Genomic DNA, 22,113 nt, shown 5'->3' with positions numbered 1-22,113 from the left:
ACATTCCTGACAGATGGTTACTTGTGATTACTTAGGCTTAAATGGTCAGCCATATGCAGGGCATGCAAGTCATATACATCTTTTTTTTCTTTTTTATGATTTTTATTACCTTATGATTGAAGAGAATACACTGATCCATTAGAGTCATGTTGGATATATGTCCAGGTGCAGGGATATGTATATACCACTGATGTTACAGCTGCATATATTTTACAACCTGTAGTATTGCCTGTTCTTGCAGTATTGCTACTTAGTTAAAACATGGCTTACTACTATTATATGTCTACTAATGCACATACATTCAGCCTGAACTATTCAACCACTCACCCACCCTAATTCTGTGAAATGCCACCAGTGGTATGGTAATGATGACTGGCCTGATGCTGAGTGTTCCAATGCTTGGTATGAATCTCTATGGTACATGGAATTGTTTGCCACCTTACATTGCCATGTCCATAACCATACCTTTGCCATTCATATAGAGCATACAAGTATGCCAGTCCAGCACCATTCTTTCTCTGTCCATTCAAACTCCCCCCTGCTACTGCCAGTTATACCAGACATACCATGGTCATGTATCTGACAGACAGATGTTTGTGGTTACATTACCACCACCCAGTTCCTGCGGTCTATGTTTGTAGCATATTTTTTTCTGTTCTGAGGCTGTGCCCCTAAGTTATGGTCCATGATATCATATTGGGCACCTGACTGTAGTTCCAATGGATGCAATTTGCATCACTAAGAGTTTCTTTAACCATCTTCCTTGGCCCCTGCAGTTACTTTTTGCAATGCATGTGCTGTGGACATGACATACACATTGGGGAATAGGTTAGGCACACTGCCTTATGTAGTAGCTTTTGGTCTGGCAAGTGTATTGCATATTTTAGCTGTTTAATACATAACTGAACTGCTAAACCATGCAGTGTGATACACATTAGTGAAAACTATTTCTTCTTTTGTATCTCCCTCTTTATTGTTGACCTTTTTCATGCATTATTTGTCATTTTGGTTTCTTTCTATTTATGTTATTTTATGCAGTGACTGCCATGGTTGTGGATATGGTTTGACAGTGGCCACCTCATAAGCTGTGCCTGCCATCACCTCCTGGATCTCCAGTTGTCTAAAGGAAAGCCTCAATACAGGGTGGCATAGTTCAGCCAGATGTAAGCAAGCTGGTTGGTTCTCTGGTGATCTCTAGTGCTCTATCTCTGGTGGGGGATGCAAGTTCCCCAACAGGGGATGCCACCAGTGAGCCACTATATGTCAAATGGCAGAAATTTGAAGGCCTTGTCATTGAGCTGCTGAACCACTGGACAACTGCACTGATCACATGGGGCCCATCCTCATGGGACTGGCTGAGCCTCACCCCTGCCCAGTCCTAGCCAGAGGTCCTCCAATTGTGGGACCAGCCATGAAGATGGCTGTGGAGATGACTCACTTTTAAATAGAAGTGGAACTGGGCAGTGCGACAGTCAGCTGTCACCCTACCTTATTCCCCATCATGGTATTCCTTTTCCTTGTGTTTTACTACCTGGTCCAATGTGTGGCCCAATCCTCCCCATCACCAATCATCTTCCATCTGTCAGTTTCTTCTCTATGAACCCCTTCCCATTTGTGTCAGCATCTAGATTCTTTTTCTTTTTCTGTCTTGTGTGTGTTTTTGTCTGCTTCTGCTACCATCCCTGTACCTTCTTTCCTCCCCACATCTCCCCCTTGCTACTTTCCTGCTGTATCTTTCCTGGAAAAAGGAAATTAAGTATCTCTTTCCCCAAATAAATATTTTCTTTCAACTCCATATTGATCTTTCCTTCATCTTATCCTTTTTTTATATTCCTCTCCTTGCTCTTCTCCATTTATGGCTGTCCAATGCAACCATTTTTTCCCATTTGTGACTATAAATTAGTAGGGACTTTGCTGTGCAGCTCTTGTTAGAGTCCTTGTTGTACAGCATGTCCATGCATACTTGTGATGTCATTAGGTCATGTGACCTATATTGTGTAGTGCCAGTCAGTATGTAGACTGTGGGATTTTCACTTGTGAGGTATCTAATTAGTTTTTAATTTTCTGGACAACATTGCTTCTACTACATTATTAATCAGTTCTGGGCCACATAATGTTTCTACATCTATACTATTTTGTCCTTATATAGACTCATAAGCAATTATTTTGAATTCCACTGACTAAATTGGAGGCTCTCTGCTCATACAAAATACAGACAGCAGCCATTAGGTTGTCAGTACTGACACTCACTACAAACCAGTATACTACTCTTCAAAAAAAAACTTCCTTCACTGACATATTCAAGAAATCTCTCTGTAAAACAGAAAAGCCTCCAAAACATAGGATGGGCTGACAAACCCCTCCCTCAGTGTCACACAAGCTGCACATACAGCGCCATCAGGCAGTAACACTGAAACAAAGGGTCACTCAAATTGTAGATCAAAGCACTTAAGGCTACCTGACATGCAATTATACATGGTAATGTCTTACTAATATGTAACTCCACAGTGAGACACACAGACAGATGTATCACTCATCAGGCTTAGCAAAGAATAGATGATGGTCAGCTGCATCAGATGATTCACAAGGTCACAAGGCACCCTCCTCCCAGGTATACATATGTCAAGGTTGTTCTGCATGTGACAGTGAATTATCTGAGACACACACATCATTGGTTTATAGAGAGAGAGAGAGAGAGACAAGATGGATCTCCCTGAATATATGTGCGAGGCAGGTATGAAAGCAGTCCTGCATAGCATTCTGCCATCTCCAGACATGACTCCATAATATAAACAAAAGATAATTGACTTCAACAATTATCTTAATTATTGGTGTCATTCCAAGGGGGTCCAACATGTGCCAGCCCTGAGGGAGATAATTGTTTTGATGGGGATAGTATGTATCTCCCTACACAGGGCTTTCATTTGCTGGCCAAAACATTCACCAGCCCCAGAGACTTTTTTAGGCAGTGTCAGTTCCTTCATCTGCCAGCCAAGTTAGACAAAATCAGACTTCTATAATAGTACTGCTGCTTAAAGTTAGAAATGTAAATAAGAAAATACACTCATTTCAAGTCTTCCTGTTGTTTGAAAATGATATCTGCAGCATTACTGAAGCATTGTTACAATGCAGTGGTAACACTCTCCCCCTTACCAGGATTTAATACCTACCTTTCATTCACACTTAAATCTGAGAATGATTGTTATATAGATGGTGACAGATATTTATACAAACAAAATTCTATCACTTTAAGATTTATACTGGAAGACAATGACCTTGAGCTCCTCCAGATCACATGTACTATCAGTAAGATATGGCACCATATCTTAACTAATTAAATAACTCCTTCTGTGACATCCAAAGCCCACGAGACACACTTAAAAAATAGAGTTCCGTTCTGTCAAATCTGGCACTATTTTTCTTGATAACTTCAAGTATCCATACAGAAATTAAGAACCTGGCACTAATACAAATGAGCATGTATAACACTTCCAAGATTTTATCAATATGAGCTTTCTTGATTCAATAGTGCAGTCTCCAGCAAGGGGTATAAAAATTCTGAAAGTGGTTCCTGTCATACCTCTCAACCTGCAGACATTGAAAATAAGAATAAAGGCCCTTGCAAAATAGGAACATCCTGATAAAAATCTGGATTAGCATAACATTTGAATACCAAATAGCACATAACTATTCCCATTTCCAGTTGGAATGTAGGATACTCCACAGAAACACATTTAAAAATACAGAATGACAAAAATGGTGGAAACATGTAAGCACATGATCAGACAGTGAACAATCACAAGACTTTAATGAACTATATGGCAAAATTCTACCACACAATGGAATTTATTTTTGCTAAAGAAATAGGGAATTGTAAGATGTCTGTACTCTTTCTTTAAATTATTGCTGCCACTGGGATATTGGTCACATAGTGTGGTTTTCTGTATACTATATGGCTTAAAAAATCACATGTGATAAGGGGGATTCAGAAAATTGTGTGAAGAGGTACATCAAGCCTAAAATAGTGACATCCCTCCAAAACAAGGGACATTCTATGCAGGGGTAAATCAGGTCTGAAAACTAGAATCTTCCTCCAAAATAGGGACAGGTGAGAGGTCTGTTTCATGCAAATATAGCCCCATTATGCTCTTCACCCATGGTTATCCACCTTATTGGTGAGATCTGATCACTGTTTAGCAGTGTTTATCACAAAGGCTAAACCCACTTGCCTGCAAACCCTACTGTCTTTAGAAAATTTTAAAATACAAACTAGATTCCCTTTAGCTGATGATCAGATGCAGTTTAACAGCCACCTCCCCTTGAGGACCCAGAAGAAAATATCACTTTATTTACAGATAGTTTTTATTCACACTTGAATGCATGTATAATGACATTAGTCCCTACCTAATGCTAATACAATGCTATGTGTAAGAATTAGCACCTATATTGGAACCTTATTCAGAACAAACTTTATAAAAAGGGAAAAAATAATGAGAAATAAACTGAATACCTCACACTCCGTAAGTGAACTTAAGAGGTTAAACAAAGAATTTAGGTGCAGGAATCCAACCCGCCAAGGATAAGTATAAAATGAAAGTTGCTAACGCCTTAAAAGAGAAATACAAAAACTTTTTCAACTATGCTAATAACCTTGAAAACAATACTCATCACTGCACAGAACTGATACATAAAACTAACACCACCTTAGCACCTGAGTTCATATCAAATACACAAGCAGATAAATTTAGCTCAGACTCAACTCCCTTGTCTCCTGCAAACTTTCTCCTACATGCCATCATGCGTGTACCCCCCAACGATCATTGGGGGGGGGTTCCTAAAGGCACTGTCCAAAACCAAGAACACTTGTGTGATGCCCATGCCCTGGACCAGCAATCAAGGAGCCTCAATCCTCACCACTAACACCAGAGAGGGAGGCTCATATATGAGGAAAGGATAAATACCCACAGTAAAGTGCAATTTCTCTTAAGAGCACACAGAGATCACAGTCAGTCTGGGGCTGGTCACTTTCTGACTCCCCAGGTCCCCAATAAGACTCCCCACTGGCACAGCTATAGGGTCCAGATCTCAGCCTAGTGGGCAAGCTAAAATCTCCAGAACCCTCTCTGTCCAACCAGTGCTTCATGTCCCTGCCCAACTAGCTGACACACACACACTTTGAGATAAGAGTTTACACAACCACACAGACACTTCTGGGGAAGGCTGGCACAGGTTCTCCAGCTGTGCCCCTTTTACCCAGACTATATGGTAGTACCAGCTGCCATCACCCACTAATAATTATCAGCTACTCAAAGGCCCTTAAAAGGGTTTCCAATTATTACTGTGCAATATTATTATACAATTGGTAGTATAGCCCACGGCTAAAGCTATTATGGCTTTGTACAGTTTTACCAACGACATACAAGTACTCTAAAGAGCTTAAATTATCTCTACAAAAACAGCCACATTTAAAAGGTTTTAAAATATTTAATAATAAATAATTAAAACCACAAGCCAATATTTTCTACTACACAGTCAGTGTTAGTCAAGAGAGTTCAGAGATCACACAGAAATACTTAAAATAAATCAGTAGTACAGTTCTGACATCACAGAAAAACACTTAGTCTAATCTTTATAGTCCTAGCTATTTCTACAAGAAAACACACTTCTATGATAACTTACTTAAGACAACAGGCAGTGCTGTGAGTTGGATGTTCATGACAAAAAATGCTTAATGCCTTCTGGTTCTCTCTGTTTAAATTGAAACTGCAGTTCTGATAAAACATTATATCATTCCACACTTTCCTGGTGTTCCCAGGCTGACAGAAACTGCATTTACATTATTTTACACTTCGAGCAATAAAGAACATTCCACATGTAAATTCTGGTCATTAACTTTAGCCTTAAAACAATAGGCAGGAAGCCTTCATCTAGCTGGACTGGAGCCGACTTTAGATCAAAGGGTCACAACATGCTTTTACTGGGTCAGTAGAGAGCACTGTTGCCACATTTTTGTAACAGCATTTTTTTCATTTAAGACAACAAGCCTGTGATTCACATTCATATTTACAAATGATAGAATTATGTACAAAACTACAAAAAGGCTTACCAGACTTATTTGTAAAGAAATTGAATGTATTACTACGGAACTCATATTATATCACATAGTCGTAACCTTCAGCTGGCCGCATTCTACCGCTCAAAGTTAAAGTGAACATAATACTATCTGAGCCGAATTTTGATGACAGCTTACCTGCTGGAGTATAACGTGGGTTAAGAACAGCTGGTAATACAAATCGTAGTGCTTGGTCTGCTTCTAGTGAGAGCTGAATTACATATGAGATGGACACAGCTGCTTCCTTCTCAGGGGGCAAGTTGCCCACAGTGCAAGAAAAGACATCACTCATCACATCTTCTTCTAGCAGAAATGCCTGCTGACCACTGCTGATGGCATCATCATAGACTTGACGGGCCTAAGAGGAAGTACAGTAATGCCATTTTATGAATCATTCCAAATTCATGTAGAAGCATAAAAATAATTGGAAACATGTATATGTATTTCTGATTAAATGCAGCATACAATTAAACTGATTATTCTAGACCGACTTATTTAATTCACAGAATAGTTAATTCACTCTCCCATAAATGATATTGATGATTTCTTGGAACACAGTGGATGCTTGCTTATACAACAACAGTGATTTTGGCTCATATGACGTTATCCATCAATGCTTAGAAGGACAATCTTCAAAGCCTAACTCTTCAGCATGTGATCGTTATACACATTTATCTTCATTTGTGTTTCTAGACTATATCTTCCTCTGGATGTATGGAAACTCATAATGCATACATTTACAGGCATGTTGAATTGGCTCAGTATTATCTTTTCTTAAGCACTAAACCAGTCATTATTTGCCATAATCATAAGCTAATATTCACAGCTAGCATAAAGACACACCTAGTTTGTAAACAGACACTGTTAAGTCATTTCTTGTTATTCCAGTTTTTCATGTGTTCTTCCTAGGTAATTTTCTGAATTAGTAAATATGAAACTAGCCTTAAAGAAACAGCTGTCCTCAGCTTAACTAAATTACATTAACAGTTATTCATATACCTCCAAGGCTTTTTCCAAGACTGATATTATATAGGTGTTAGAAATGAATTAAAATGATATTCCATATCAATAAAACAGTTTTCCATGTAAATGAAGTTGTTGAATAATAATAACCAGAAAGGAATAGAAATCTGAGGATTTGCACCACTGAAAAAAATGTGGTCAATAAAAAAAAATGAAACCCAGTTGGCACAAATGCTCAGAAATATAAAACATACTAAAATGATTGAGTGGCTTCATATTTTCCATAATTAATCTTAGCTGAGTAATATGCTTTGCTATAATTTAAGGAACGTAGGTACTGCGGTGATGGTGCTGTGGTAGCATTGTCACCTCACATTAAGACGTCCTGTTCGATTCTCAGCTAAAGCGTCTTCTGTGTGGAGACATGCGTGATTGGGCCTACCTTTGTTGAAGGGTGTGCATCAGGGCCGGCAACTCTGCATGTAAAAATCTACTGCCAATCATTAGCGGACCGGAGTTCCGCTGTAGCGACCCCTAACCGGGAAAAGCCGAAAGACACAACAGGTTGCCTGGTTATGAAATTCTACTCACCAAACTTACCAACACTCAATATTCTTAAAAAGACCAAACACAAAGACTTGAAAAACAAACTTCTTGTAAAATAATCCAGACTACTGGATAATCATGCATAAATGTGTGCGCATTCGTGTGTCTGTATATGTGTCTGTGTGTGTGTGTGTGTGTGTGTGTGTGTGTGTGTGTGTGTGTGTGTGTGCATGTGTGTGTGTGTGTGTGTGTGTGTGTGTGTGTGTGTGTGTGTGTGTGTGTAAGAGATAAGGAAGTAGCTGTGTGTGTATAAGAGAGAGGGAGGTAGGTGTAGGTTTGTGTGTGTGTGTGTGTGTGTGTGTGTGTGTGTGTGTGTGTGTGTGTGTGTGTGTGTAAGAGATAAGGAAGTAGCTGTGTGTGTATAAGAGAGAGGGAGGTAGGTGTGTGTGTGTGTGTGTAAGTCATTAGTAGCATACCCCTGAACTGTCCAGGTTTTCGCAGAATGCCCAGATTTTTGCCCCATATGTTTGTCTGTTCTGTGCAACTTTTGTTTAGTAGCTAACAAATGGTATCTCTACTCTAGCATAGAATCTTAAGACAGTGTTAGTAGCACAACAGGTAGCATGTTTGCATTGCAAAACAGAAGGCTGTTCTACTCCCACAGCATGTAGATGGATTGCTGATACTGTGTTGCATTTTCAGAGGGTGGGGTGCTGAAGTCATGGATATGTCCTCCTATGGATGAGATACCTAGCAGCTAGGAATCTGTTTTCAGTTTGCCATCCATGCAATATTACCAGCTTACCATTTTTTATGTAACATGAGTAGGCAATTTATTCTGCAAGGGCAGCAGGCACTAAACAGGTATGCAGATGAAACACTGAAATATAAAGTTGCTAGCAGCAACCTTTTTATTGGTTACCTGCAAAGGCAGCAGGCACTAAACAGGTATGCAGATGAAACACTGAAATATAAAGTTGCTAGCAGCAACCTTTTTATTGGTTACAGATCTCTTTAAGGTAGAATTAGTCAGATGGGATGACTTTTACTTCTGCAGAGATTATGCATATTGACCGACATTAGTGGATTGTAATGACAGAAGTTTGAGTGGCGTTTTATGGTTGAAATGTTCTAAATTGGGCAGTTTTATCATTATTAGTTCACATGTTTTGTTTCATTGCTTACGGGAAAAATGTGCAAATTTATACATTTAAAAGGGTTCCTATTGGAACATCAAATTTTCAGTTGTTCGAATCAATAAAGGTCGACCTTTAATATTTGAACAATTGAAACTTCAAACTCTTCAAAATAAACATAAAAAAAAAAAGTAAAGGGTGTAGGAGGAGGGCAAGCCCCCCCCCCTGCACCCCCCACACCCTCTGCTACTATCCGAGATCGCGCTACAGTGTAGGAAAGGGAAATCTTCCCTTTCCGCACTGTAGTGTATTAAAGTGCGATCTTGGAGTTGGTATATTTAAGTAGCAGAGGGTGTGAAGGGTGCAGGGGGGCTTGCCCTCCTGCTTTAACCCATCAGGGTACGTTTCCTTTCTTTTATTTATTTATTTTTTTAATTTTGAAGTTACGGAACTTCAATCATATGGTGTCGAAGTTCCGTAACTTCGATTTTGTAATAGGTAACCCATTTAAAACATGCTCTACCAAGTGGTGCTGTATTATACAAGGGATATAACTTAATTGTTGTTGTTGTGTCTTTCGGCTTTTCCCGGTTAGGGGTCGCCACAGCGGAACTCCGGTCCGCTAATGATTGGCAGTTGATTTTTACATGCTGAGTTGCCAGCCGTAATGCACAACCTTCAACGAAGGTACGTCCATTCACGCATGTCTCCACACAGAAGACGCTCTAGCTGAGAGTCGAACCGGTCAGCGTCTTACTGTGAGGCGACAATGCTACCGCAGCACCACCACCACGGATAAGGGATATAACTTAATTATTGTATCTTAAAATTAATTTAATTATACAATCAGGAAGGTGAATCAAATAACTTTTGCATGGTCCTAAAAATATTCGCAATGGACCTCTGCTTTAAAAACAGCTCAAAAGCAAACTTAATTTGCCACTGGCCAGATGCATTTTCTTTGAATGAGGGTTTCAGTGCTGTTTCAGTGAATATGAGTTTCAAAGGTAGATATCTTTTAATGCTAAGTCTGTTTTCATTGTGAGACTGTATTGCTTTCTTTAGCTTTAGCAAAGGTCTTGTCAGTGTTTGTGCTACAAATAAAGCAGAAAACAGTATACACACTAAGGATTTTGAAAAATGTTTATGGCAAAGGGGGGAGATAGCAAAGTAATGGGACATGGAAATGGCTGCATGGGGGAGGGGCTGTATGGGTGGCATGGAGGTTGATCCAAACATAACGTATGTGTACCACCACCTATAGGGGTTCGTCAAACTTTTCCTTATTAAAAGGGGTCCTCCAGCTTGCAAAGTTTCAGAATCACTGAATTAAGCCATTATGAAAATCACAAAATTGATGCATGCTTCCATACTAAGCTCATATAACTTCTCTCATTCCTCTTTTACATAAAATGTAATTTATGCCTTTCAATGCTTTTCTTTTACTTGACAAAATGATCACCAACAGCCAAACTTATTCTACTAATTAAGCACTTTATCTCTTTCTCTGCATCTTATTTTTTCTATTCATTTAAGATATAACTTATTTTTTGTAAATAACAAAAGCTACAAAAGTAAAGAAAGGTATTTTTTATACAATTTTTTTTCATTAGCTTAGTTTAATTCTTGTTCCCTTTTCTGTAATCAGAGTGAAAACATTTAACTAATATATTTACACTGACATATTTCAAAACTATGACATGCTTACATTATGACATGCTTATATTTCACAAAAACAATCTATCCTTTGCATACATTGTTGCTCAAACCTGTAGGTGTGTGTGTGTGTGTGTGTGTGTGTGTGGGGGTGTGGGGGGGGGGTGGAAGAACTCCAGCAGCAGGGCTAGCCACCCAGTGGTGTAAACACATATATGGGCTCTCTGTTTTGAATACTGTTATGAATGAAATACAGCTTTGTATCCTTTTTAAGTACATTTCCCTGACCTCCACTGGAAATGGTCAACCACCCAACTGAATCCTGGTAAGCAAATGCAAACAGATACATATAATAAATAGTTGTAAGTGGAAAGACTGACAATCTGAAAGCTGTAGGTAGAGCATTATAGTAGTCTAAATGAAAGGACAGCAGAGTGTGTACCATAACAGGAAGGTCTGTACAGAAAATAAAGAAATTAATGAGGACAATGTTGTTCGCATGAAACACAATGATCATTTAGTCACGGAAATCATTTTTGAAAAGTTAACTTATGGAAAACAACAACTAAATAATGGACCTTTGATACAAAATCCAATGCGTCACTGCTTTATGATATTAATGCATAAAATCAGAGCACACTCTGAGTGAAATGCACAGCCAAGGTCGTTGTCTTTGAGGTATTGAAATGCAGGACATTTATGACCATGTAATCATGGATGTATTTCAAGTGTGCTGTTGCTAGCATGCTATTGTGGACACAAATTGCTGAGGGAAACACAATTAGAGGTGCAGGTCATGAACACAGCAATGATACTGTATACCTGTCTTCTGTATAACATTTCTTAGCTTATTCAAGCCTCTAGCACCTTTCTGTAAACTTAAAGTTAGCATACATAGCTCTTCATGGCATCCAGACAAGTTTTGGGCATGACTTCTTTATGTAAATGACTTACCAGCTAATAGTAGCCAGCATTAGAAAGGGCAATGACTATTTAACAGAATGACACTTAGATTGTTAATATACAATGTCAGGCAGTAGAGGAACTAATCCTGGTTTGCTATTTGTTATTTATATTTCATATTAATGTTCATGTTTTCATAACTGATAGACTTGCATGCTGTTGAGAGGTATGGTGTGAAATGTCATGACGGGAGACAGGAAAATTCATTGTCCCTATCCATTTATATCACACTATACTGACAATACTGATAGCTGTTTGTTAGTAATTATGAAAATAAGCAATATTTCCATATTTATATAATTCAAAAAAAAAACAAGTGACTTAGAAAATAAATGCATGGCATCAGGTGAAAACTTGTATGTTGTTGAAAACAAAATGACATTTACACCATAAAGAGCACATCTTGAAAGATATTTAGTGTTATTTATAGCTAATTATTCAATTCAATATATGTTTTCATATTTCTGTAAACATTTCAATCAACGTGCACTCAGAGAGGAATGTCTTGCTGTCTTGTGAAAGCTTATGACTGGTTACCAAAAGCATTCTAACAATGTGTGTCTTATGTTGTATAATTTCCAAGATACAGTACTTTGCTTGTCAAAGTTTAGAAACATATCAGTCTGGGTTTGTGTGCATTATAAGACATTATAGTATAGTATAGTATTCACGGAATGACTATGAATGTTTTGACTTCTATCACTGTAAAGAATACTTCCTACTGATAATTTTCCATTTGTACAGTTTTAATACCTTTTGTTGTTCATGAAATACTTAACATTTGTTTATTTTACGCTTTTTTTTTTATTCTTCAGAAAATGCTCTGGAATGCAAGATATGCATAGGCTGCTAGAGGTGTGACATTCCACGCCACATAGGTGTCAATAACAACAGTGATAGCATGCAAAGTAGTTGTCCTGACATGGAACTTTGATTCTCCGTAAGTAAGAGAACAGGATACAGAGGAATTAGTACCATACACTAATCTTTGAGTATGCTTAGAAAGGTTGAAGTCAGACCAGTTTAGTGCAGCACTGGTAATACCACAACAATGAGGGTCCAGAAGGATACCATGATCCACTGTCTGTCAATTGTTTATGAGAGATGGAGTAGAACTAAGAAAAGTTTAATATCATAACTATACTGACCTTGCCAGCCTGCCTAGACTCTGTCTATACAATTCATTTAAAGCCTTACCTACCTCGGGACTTACCTGAGCTCTTTCCCACATTGTTTTTTGTGAAAACTCCTTAGAAAAAGCTGAGCCCTGCTCCCCACCCCCACACTGCATATACCAGTGAATCCCACGAGGGTACCTTGTTCACTCACTCACATACCTGCATGGTGTGTTCCCATAATCCTTTGCGAGTTTAAAAATCTATCCTCTGCATTTTAGCGCCATTTCCTTCCCTCTAGCCTGTCTCCATCTGAACATCTGGTTGCTGGTTGTGTGCACTCCCTGATTCTTGGGATATATTACCTTTATATCTGCCCTTCAGGTTATGAAAGTAGTGTGATTACGTTGATGTTTGGAGCATGTTTTTTGTGATGATTTGTTGTGTTGTTACTTTTGATGTTTTTGTAATCCTCCTGGTCCACTGTTTTTTTGGTTGCGCTAACAAGTTAAGCTTCGGCAATTAGGGTGGTTCCGCTCAGCCTAGATCACGTAGCTCTGTCGTGAAAGTACTACGGATTCACTTGCTCTGTTTTCCCTTTGGCTAATGAAAGGGAACTCGCGGACATCATGGTAGTAATTGACTTAACTAATGATTATTAGAATTCCCAACTACTGCGTTGAGCAGTGAATTTCACTCATACTTCATCTTTAGGACAACCGCTGATATTAGCTTGCATTACAGCAGGTCTATCGTTGTTTTGTTTTATAGTCAGTGCAAGGTTTCCTGGTACTATCTGTTATTCCTGCCAATTGTACTACTACAGGAATCCTGTCTCATAGGAAAGCATAGTAGTGGTAGTCTGTAGTGTAACGGGTGCTGGTTCTTATTGTTTTTCTACTGAATCCCATCCACGTGTAGCTTATATGTACGACGGTGGTAAAATTGGAGTATACTAAACTGTCTCTAGCTATTTGGGTATTCTGAAAGGCTTGTATTGCTTTCCTAATAGCGTCTATCCATGTGTAGTTCATACTACTCAACTGCCGCTAGTTTTTATGGTACTTTGGATGGCATTTATTTATTTTCTAATAGCGCCTATCCACGTGTAGTACATACATACTATGTTGGTAAAGCTGTTGTACTATACAATACTGCTACTAAACATTATTAATATCAACAGCTGTTGCCTTTAACACAGCTATAGTGAGTCCTGCCATATTTGTTATACAGCCTACCCTATTGTAGTTATCAGTGCAATTATCCTTAATTAAAGTAAAAAAGTACTGCCAAAAATCCACAAAACATGGAGCCTGAACACACTCTGTTACACCAGTTGACTTAAAGTCACGTACTGCAATAGTATAAGAACGTGCAGTAATCCAAATTATTTGATCAATTAATTAAATAATTTGGATTACTGCACGTTCTTATACTATTTTTTGTGGATTTTTGGCAATTATCCTTAATGTTGTTTATTAGCCTTTTCATGTACTGCATTTGTGAACCAATGTCTGCTGATATTAATGTTTGCTACTGAAATAGAAGGGTAAGGTTATAGCTCTGTTTAAAAGTTTTGCTGTTTATCTTAGTTTAAATAGTGTATAATGTCTAGCTCTACTTACTAAGAGCAAGACTTTTCTTAACTGTCCTCACGGTGACTTATTGACTGCTGCATCTAATTATTCTCCCTCCTTTCATTCTGTCTCTCCTTTCCTAATACTAGTACTCTCTCCTATCCTGCTCTTCTGTATGTCATTTTTTCTCAATCTTTTTCATTTCTTTCTCATAATATCCTCATTCTATCCCCTATCTTGTGTATCCCACCTCCTACTAAGTTAATATCCTAACCCTATGTATGCTACTCTCCACTAATCTCCTATCTCTCCCAGCTCTCCCACTCACTGTTCTTTGCTTGACTTTCCCACACTGCCAGGGTTCATTGGTAAGTACTTGCTCCACTAACATAGAGTTAACCTTCCTTCCTCTCCCCTTCTTTTTATGTGATAAAGGACATCCTTCCCGTGAACTACCTTCATCCAAGGCTTCACATCAACTCTTCAGGAACCCCCAGCTAAATACCAACCACATCATTGAGTGCATATTTCCTATCAGTCCCTGACACTTTAAAAGAAGGAAAATAACCTCATGCATGTGCTCTCTGCCTGTGCTCTCTGCCTGTATGTTAAACTGTTAAAAACTACTCCCCTTGAACAAGGAGCTAAGCACCACCAGGACCAACCAACCTGCCTCTTGCTTCTCCCCCCCCTCTCCTACTCTACTTGTAACACTCCTTAGCTTCACCACTTTTTTTTAATCTTCTTTTATTTCCCTAAATATACTGACCTTGCCATCCTGCCTAGACTCTGTCTATACTATTAATTTAAAGCCTTACCTACCTCAGGACTTACCTGAGCTCTTTCCCACATTGTTTTTTGTGAAAACTCCTTGGAACAAGCTGGGCCCCACTCCATTCACCCTGTGGGCCCACTTCGCTCCCCTACCCTACCCCCAAATCTCACCCACCCCCGAGTGCCCCATAACTTATACTTCTTGGCCACACCCTCCTCTCCAACCAACAAATCACAAACTCTCACCTTTGTAGACAATTAGCACCACACCTTATTAGTGTACCTAAGCAAGTACAGCTCTAACTACTTAATACTTTTCCTCCTAGCCTTACCACTTAAACCTTGTTTATTCCAGCTTTGACCTCTCCTAGCTATCTTCAATACCCTGCAACCAACTGCTCTCACCATGTCTACCACAACTATCTCAACTCTTGTGAAACTACTACTTACTGCCACAATAATATCTTTTATAACCTCAGCCTATCACTTAACCTACTTTGAACACCTATATTACTATCAGTTTCACGACCCAACTAAACAAACATCCTTACATATACTCATCTCTCCAAATAATATAAATATAATATCTACACCTAGCTACCTACTTGCAAAGTTCCACAGACTATCCCACATTAAATACTATAATCCCTCAACAAAGAAATATCAGTTTCTAATAAGTAATCTACATTACGCACTGTACATTCTAAAAAAAATCAATCCTTACAAAATGGTGATATCCAGCCTAACCCAGGCCCTGCAAATGTCCTACCTACTGATCTTCATACCTCTAATCCCTCTATTCCACCCAGCCCCATTAAACTCCCCAACTCTCTCCTGATAGCACATCTCAATATCCAAAGCATCAACAATAAAGTTCCTCATCTCCATTCTCTCTTAGGCATATACTCTTTTGACATTTTATGTTTAACAGAAACTTGGTTAAAACCACAGACCCAAGATAATGAGATTATCCCACCAGGATATAATATATTAAGAAATGACCATACAAAAAGAAAGGGAGGGGGAGTAGCAATTCTTTTCAAAGAAGGGCTACACGTTACTACCTCACCTTAAACCCCACCTAAGGACAATAATGCAGAAATCCTTATTTCCAAGATTCAGCTTAATTCGAATAAATCCATAAATATCTTATGCATTTATCTACCTCCTGGAAATAATATTAGCACCTTAGAGGATATTCTTAGCTGGGTCACAGCAACCTTCCCACAAGAAACTTTAATCCTAGGTGACATTAATATAGATTGAAAGTTCATCAATACTGAGCATCTTACTTCTCATATTAACCGTCATGGCTTCTCTCAGACCATCACCTCCCCAACTAAAATTAACAAACCAAACCAAAAAGAGAGCACCTTAGATTGGATTCTCATTAATAATCACCACCAAACATACAAAGTAGGCACCCTCCCTGATGATGTAAGTGACCATTGCTTAACCTATATAATTAGGCAAAAGAAAAGATATCTCCCACCCAACATCATATAGGACTTTACGTTCCAACAAGCATTTTAACCAAGAACTATTCCTGAGTGAACTTAGTGCCTGTAATTGGATTTGTCTAAAAAACCCTCCCATTAAAAGAGGCTGTCCAATACTTTAACTCTAAATTCTTAACTATCCTAGACCAACATGCACCTATACGTAATATAAGAATTAGGTCAAAACCAGCCCCATTGCTCACCAAAGATACCAGTCAAAAAATCCTACTCAGAAACAAAGCCTGGACTAGGTGGTAAACTACCAAAAGCTCATCTGCTCAACAGACATTTAGAGAAATAAGAAATGCAAATAAAAATCCCATACTCTTAGACAAAATAAAACTTTTACTACAAAATACAGCAAACACACCAAAATAACCCTCAAAGATTCTGGGCAAGTATCAATAGACTCCTATATCCAGGACACTCCAGTACACCAACACCAATACGAGCTAACCATGAGACTCCCATCCAAACTGCTAATGACTTTAACTCCTTCTTCACAGATGCCATCCAAACTCTAGCCAGTCAGCTATCTCCTGACACCTCTACCATTCCTACCCCCATAACAAGCACTCTTCCTATCTTCCTATTACAACCTATATCTACTAACTTTATTTTCAAACTCCTAGCAAAACTGAAGTCTAGTACCCCTTCCGCTGACCAAATCCCAGCTGAATACCTACAAAAAGTAGCCAAAGCAGTAGCTTATCCTGTATCCATCCTGATAAACAGAACCATTAAAGAAGGATATATCCCTACCAGTTGGAAAGTCTCACACATTATCCCCCTACACAAAGATGGCAACTCCAATGAATATTCTAACTATAGACCCATAGTCCTTCTATCCTCCTTAGCAAAAATAATGGAAAAATGCATTCACCATCAGCTAACAGGCCATCTAACTCAACACAACTTACTAGCTAAGGGCCAACATGGCTTTAGGCCATTCCATAGTACCACCACTGCCCTCCTATCCTTTAATAGAAATTGCAATAACAATTTAATTTCCTCAGCACTATTTATTGATCTTTCAAAGGCTTTTGATATGGTAAGCCACACATTGCTTATAAATATTCTCAAATCACTTTCCCTGGATACTCAATCTATAAAGTGGTTTACTTCCTACCTGAGCAATCGGCAACAAGCAGTGCGCTGGGAAAATAATCTATCATCCCACCTGCCAGTCACAATGGGAGTTCCCCAGGGCTCCATTCTAGGTCCTCTCTTATTTTCAATTTTTATTAATGATCTCTACTTGGCTATTCCCAATGCAACTTGTATACAATATGCAGATGACTCTACATTAATCTGCACAACTAAATCTGCTTCTGAACTGCAATGCCAAACCCGGAAAGTATTTAGCATAGTTGAGACATGGTTCTTAAGGCGCTGCTTCCTATTGAATCCCCCCCCCCCAAAAAAAGCTCCTGCTCTTTACTCCTACTTGTAGGTCCACACCAATATATATATCTCAGTTATTTCTAACAATGGTACCCTCATATACCTAGACTCTAGCACCAAACTCCTTGGTATTACAATAGACAACAACCTTAACTTCGACACCCACATTAACAACACTATAAAATCAGTTAACAGAAAAATGGACTGCCTGTACAGAGTCAAACCCTTCCTTACTCCAATAACAAGAACTACCACTGCCCACTCCCATCTAAGCTCTACTCTACTCTATGCCTCACCAATATACACTAACCTATCCAAAAAGAATCTTCTCAAACTTGCTACCTCTTATCATAATATTGCCAGATTTGCCACTGGTAAACCCTTCAGAACCCATCATTGTCAGAATCTCAAACAAATCGGATGGCTTGACCTTCAAAACCAGCTTCAACTCAACCAACTTACAATTGCCCATAAGGTCCTTTACCAGCCAAACAATACTCCAGTACTCTCAGAACTCATAACCCCCTACAAAAATCTTAATGGCTTGCGTTCATCAAATAAACTCCTAGTTAACATCAGCAAGTCTCACAACATGGTAGGGGACTCTCTACTCTCAAACACAACTGGGAAAAACTGGAAACTTCTACCTATTGAACTTACTTCCCTTCCTTCCTTATTGCTCTTCAAACAAAAACTTAAAACCTTCCTCAAAACACACTGGCTGTGCCGCTGTACCAACCCTGACTAACCTATCATTAATGCTACTAATATATTTTCTAGTTGTTCTCTCTCCACTAAATTAATCTTCTGTAGTGTAATGGTAAGCATCTAGTTAGAACCTGGATACTGTTTTTAGCCACTAGCATATTTATATTATCTTGCTCTAAACTTTGTATATAGATTTATGATATTTACTGTTAACTGCATAAAATATCTTCTATGTCTACCTCTTGTTTTTTTGTAACAATTACTTATTGTCTGTTTGTATCTGTCTTGGAGCTTTTCTCCCTGGGCCTCTACTGAAAATGGACATATATCCAGCTAGACTAGCCGGTCAACAAATGTAAAATAAAATAATAAAAAAATAAATAAATAGTCATGATGGTCAAGGCAATCAGGGAGAAAAGTGCCCAGTAATGGTGGTGCTAAGGACTTACTTGCATTTCACCAAGGGCCCATCTTTTATTTAACTTAATTAGCTGAAGCCAGCTGACAATGGTTTGCTTATGCAGTCTTTTGCTTAGAAAAATCATATTAACAAAGCTTAGCCAGGTAGGAAATGTACAAGACAGGCGGGCCAAGCTGTCGTTTTGCCATAATGACACTGTTCAGTGATGACTGATTCAGCTAAAGTCCCATTTAATCAAAACTTGCAAAATCTAAATTGAAATTAAAGCTTTGTTGTATTGTGTAAGGCAAGCTCCTTCATGTTTACCTCCCTGCAGAGGGCTTCATGTGCTGCAACTTTTTCCTTAGTATATAACCTCTGAGATTATAGAACACAGGTTAGGTTAAACATTTTTGTAGAAACAGACATTACTGAATCTTGCACCACTGAAGGAAATGGATAACATTTTTTTTAATAACAATCAAAATCTAAGTCTCTTTGCTTGATTTGTTCTAAAAGTTATGCGTGGCTTGTGAGATATTCATTGTGCAGGATGCCATAACTGCAGAAAATGTCTTGCCACCAGCAGAAACAATGAATGAAACATTCTAAAATAGAAATAACTACCTACAAGTGTCATACACTACAAAAACTGAGGCAGTACTTTTTATGCTATGATTCGCTTCCAACTATACATACCTCACTGTAGTCATATTATATATAGCTGTCAACAGCTCAATTACAATAAAAAAAATAGCATGTTTTTATCACTGTAAACAGTTTTATTGCATATATGTAGTATTGCACTGTTCAAACCTTATATCTTATCTAAATGTCTTTTCTTGTTCATGAAAATGTGTTTTCCTGTTATATCTTGCTGAAACTTAGTATCCACATTTACGTTGTCTGTTTCACATGATCTGTAATTGATAAAAATGTTTAATAATAATCAATGCTAGCTATAAAAAGAAACATGGTGCAAAGCATTGTTTTACTTACAATGTCTTTCTCTTTAATTTCTGCGGTTATAGTTTTCCCATCAATTAGTGCTTCGAAGTTGTACACGGCTGCCTCATCATCCATTGGGAAGACAAATACAGCTTCCAGTGGGTCTTGTAACTCATTTTTGTATAGAAGTGTAGCAGTAACATCGGCAAGGATACCTTTCACATGCACAGATACGGAGATATCCTTTAGAGGAACTGTCATCAAGGAAGAATAAGAAAGAATAAGCAGCAGGCATTTCACAGAAATGATACGCTTATCTTGCGAGATAAATTTTCATTATAATTGAAGACAACTGCATGTAAAGAATGTACTAAAGATTTTAAATTTCACACTGATTTCTTATCACAGTGCACTTCTCCTTTTCGTGTTTTAGTTTTTTTGCACAATACAGTTTTTTCAGTTGTTTTGTCTATTAGAATGAGTTACATAAAATGCTATAAAGAAATGCAGACCTCTGTGGAGCTACCTGGTTGATGTGAATATATACCTGTAGCATGCATAAACATCCTCTCCAAGTACTGGTCTCCTTGCCATTTCATTAATGTAAAATTAATCTTCATTGACAAATCTGTGACATATTTATCCAAAAAGGAATAATAAACCAAACCCATACATATCACTCCCCATTACTGCCCATTGTAAATGGCTATGCATGATTTTAAATCGACTGAAAATAAATAAATAAATATATATATATATATATATATATATATATATATATATATATACACACACACATGCAGTTCTGCCTGTCATACCTCAGGTCATATTCTTCAGACCAGATTGTTTTTGAGTTTACTGCAGTTGAAGACGTTTAGTGTCCAGACCATACCTCTCAACTGCACTGAATTCCTTGGTATTTCCTGGTTTTGGGCTCAAAATAACAGGGTGCCACAAATTCCTGACTGGTCCCTTTAAATCCCGATGTCAAACTAGCTGTGTTGAGATAGGTGTCAGTGAGTGAATGAGTGTACAAAGGCTGTGTTTGCAACCTACCACTTCAATGAAGTATGCTGCTTTTAAACATCTGCAATATATCAATTGCCCATAACCGATGCTGGTATGGGGCAGGGGATGCATTAATCTGTAACATTGCTGGAATATTTACCTGGTGATTGACAAGACAAAACTGGTGATGTTGGTAAGTCTGTGTTAAAGTATCCTACATGTTTACTACATGAATGAGGTCATATATCTCAAGTTTTCCAGAGTTTTGCAGAATGTCCAGATTTTTGCCTCATATTTTGGGAAAAGCCGAAAGTAGTAGAAGAAGATTTTGGTCTGTTCCTCATGTAATTTGTGATTTCCTGTATTGCTGTGGCAAATCAGTGAGGAATGAGTTCACTAAATAATGACAGGCATTGAAGTATTTGAGTTTCATTCCTATGGATGAAAGGGTTCACGAAGTGTAATTGAAGTTTGTTTAAATATAATTGTATTGTATAATTTTCCTTAGCTGCCGTAGTGGTTTTTGTTTGTATTTATTAGTTTGAGCTGTTCTAATTTGTCCTTCCAAAAGTTTGAGCTCTACTTGGTGACAGATTTTGTTTTCTTTTAACCTCGCCTCTTCCAGCTGTGTGGATAAAGGTTAGATTGCCTCCAGGTGATACACAGTGACACAGCATGTATCTTGCAAGTAGTACTGGTACCACAAACACGTTTATGAGACAAAACTTACAGTCAACTGATTAGGTCCTTTCTCTTCAGATATGCATATTTGGTTGTTAAATTTATGCAACCGAAGCTGTCTTTAAATCTGCAAAATGGCAAGTAACCATTGGATCCTACATACCTCTCAACTGTCAAGAATTTGCAGAATGTACGGTTTTGTCTGTTCTTAATAAACTGTTTTTCAGGCAAATTACTGAGGATGAAAGTGATTACGTAACATAATGACACATTTGAGTTTCAGGCTTTATATCTTTCAAAAAGTGCTTCCTGCCACCTGTTGTTCTTGCAATTTTCTTGGATTATAACTGTAGTTTGCCCTTCTTGAAGACACAGGAGATTTCATAAAACAAAAAAAAAAAACCTTCAGTTGTTTACAGCTGCAGCCCACAGGCAGGCCAACAAGGACGCATGTCGTGAAAATAAACCTGGGTCCCTCAGCATCAGTCCTGGCAAAAAACACTATTTAAGATTTTTTAACTACTTATTTAAGATTTTTTTTTTAATTTAAGCTGGTTGGAGTATAACACAACGCTAATAATCCTCACCAGAAAACTAAAAAATCAAAGTTTCAGCGAAATTCC

The 22,113-nt window shown here is 38.1% G+C and overlaps 1 protein-coding gene across 1 annotated transcript in view; it reads right to left on the bottom strand.

Annotated features, from left to right (window-relative positions):
• LOC122809688 (von Willebrand factor A domain-containing protein 5A-like) overlaps positions 1 to 22,113 on the bottom strand; it is a gene marked incomplete in the record, with an annotated part of 1,061,360 nt that overhangs the window by 1,005,493 nt on the left and 33,754 nt on the right. Inside the window, 2 exon segments of the mRNA XM_044081364.1 lie at positions 6,251 to 6,470; positions 19,853 to 20,055. Coding sequence (XP_043937299.1) covers positions 6,251 to 6,470; positions 19,853 to 20,055 — 423 coding nt within the window.

Source organism: Protopterus annectens, chromosome 8.part0 (assembly GCF_019279795.1).
Source record: "Protopterus annectens isolate FY-2018-M chromosome 8.part0, PAN1.0, whole genome shotgun sequence".
NCBI classification, from domain to species: domain Eukaryota; kingdom Metazoa; phylum Chordata; order Ceratodontiformes; family Protopteridae; genus Protopterus; species Protopterus annectens.
Note: the sequence above shows the minus strand (reverse complement) of the source record. Positions and strands in the feature narration are given on the sequence as shown.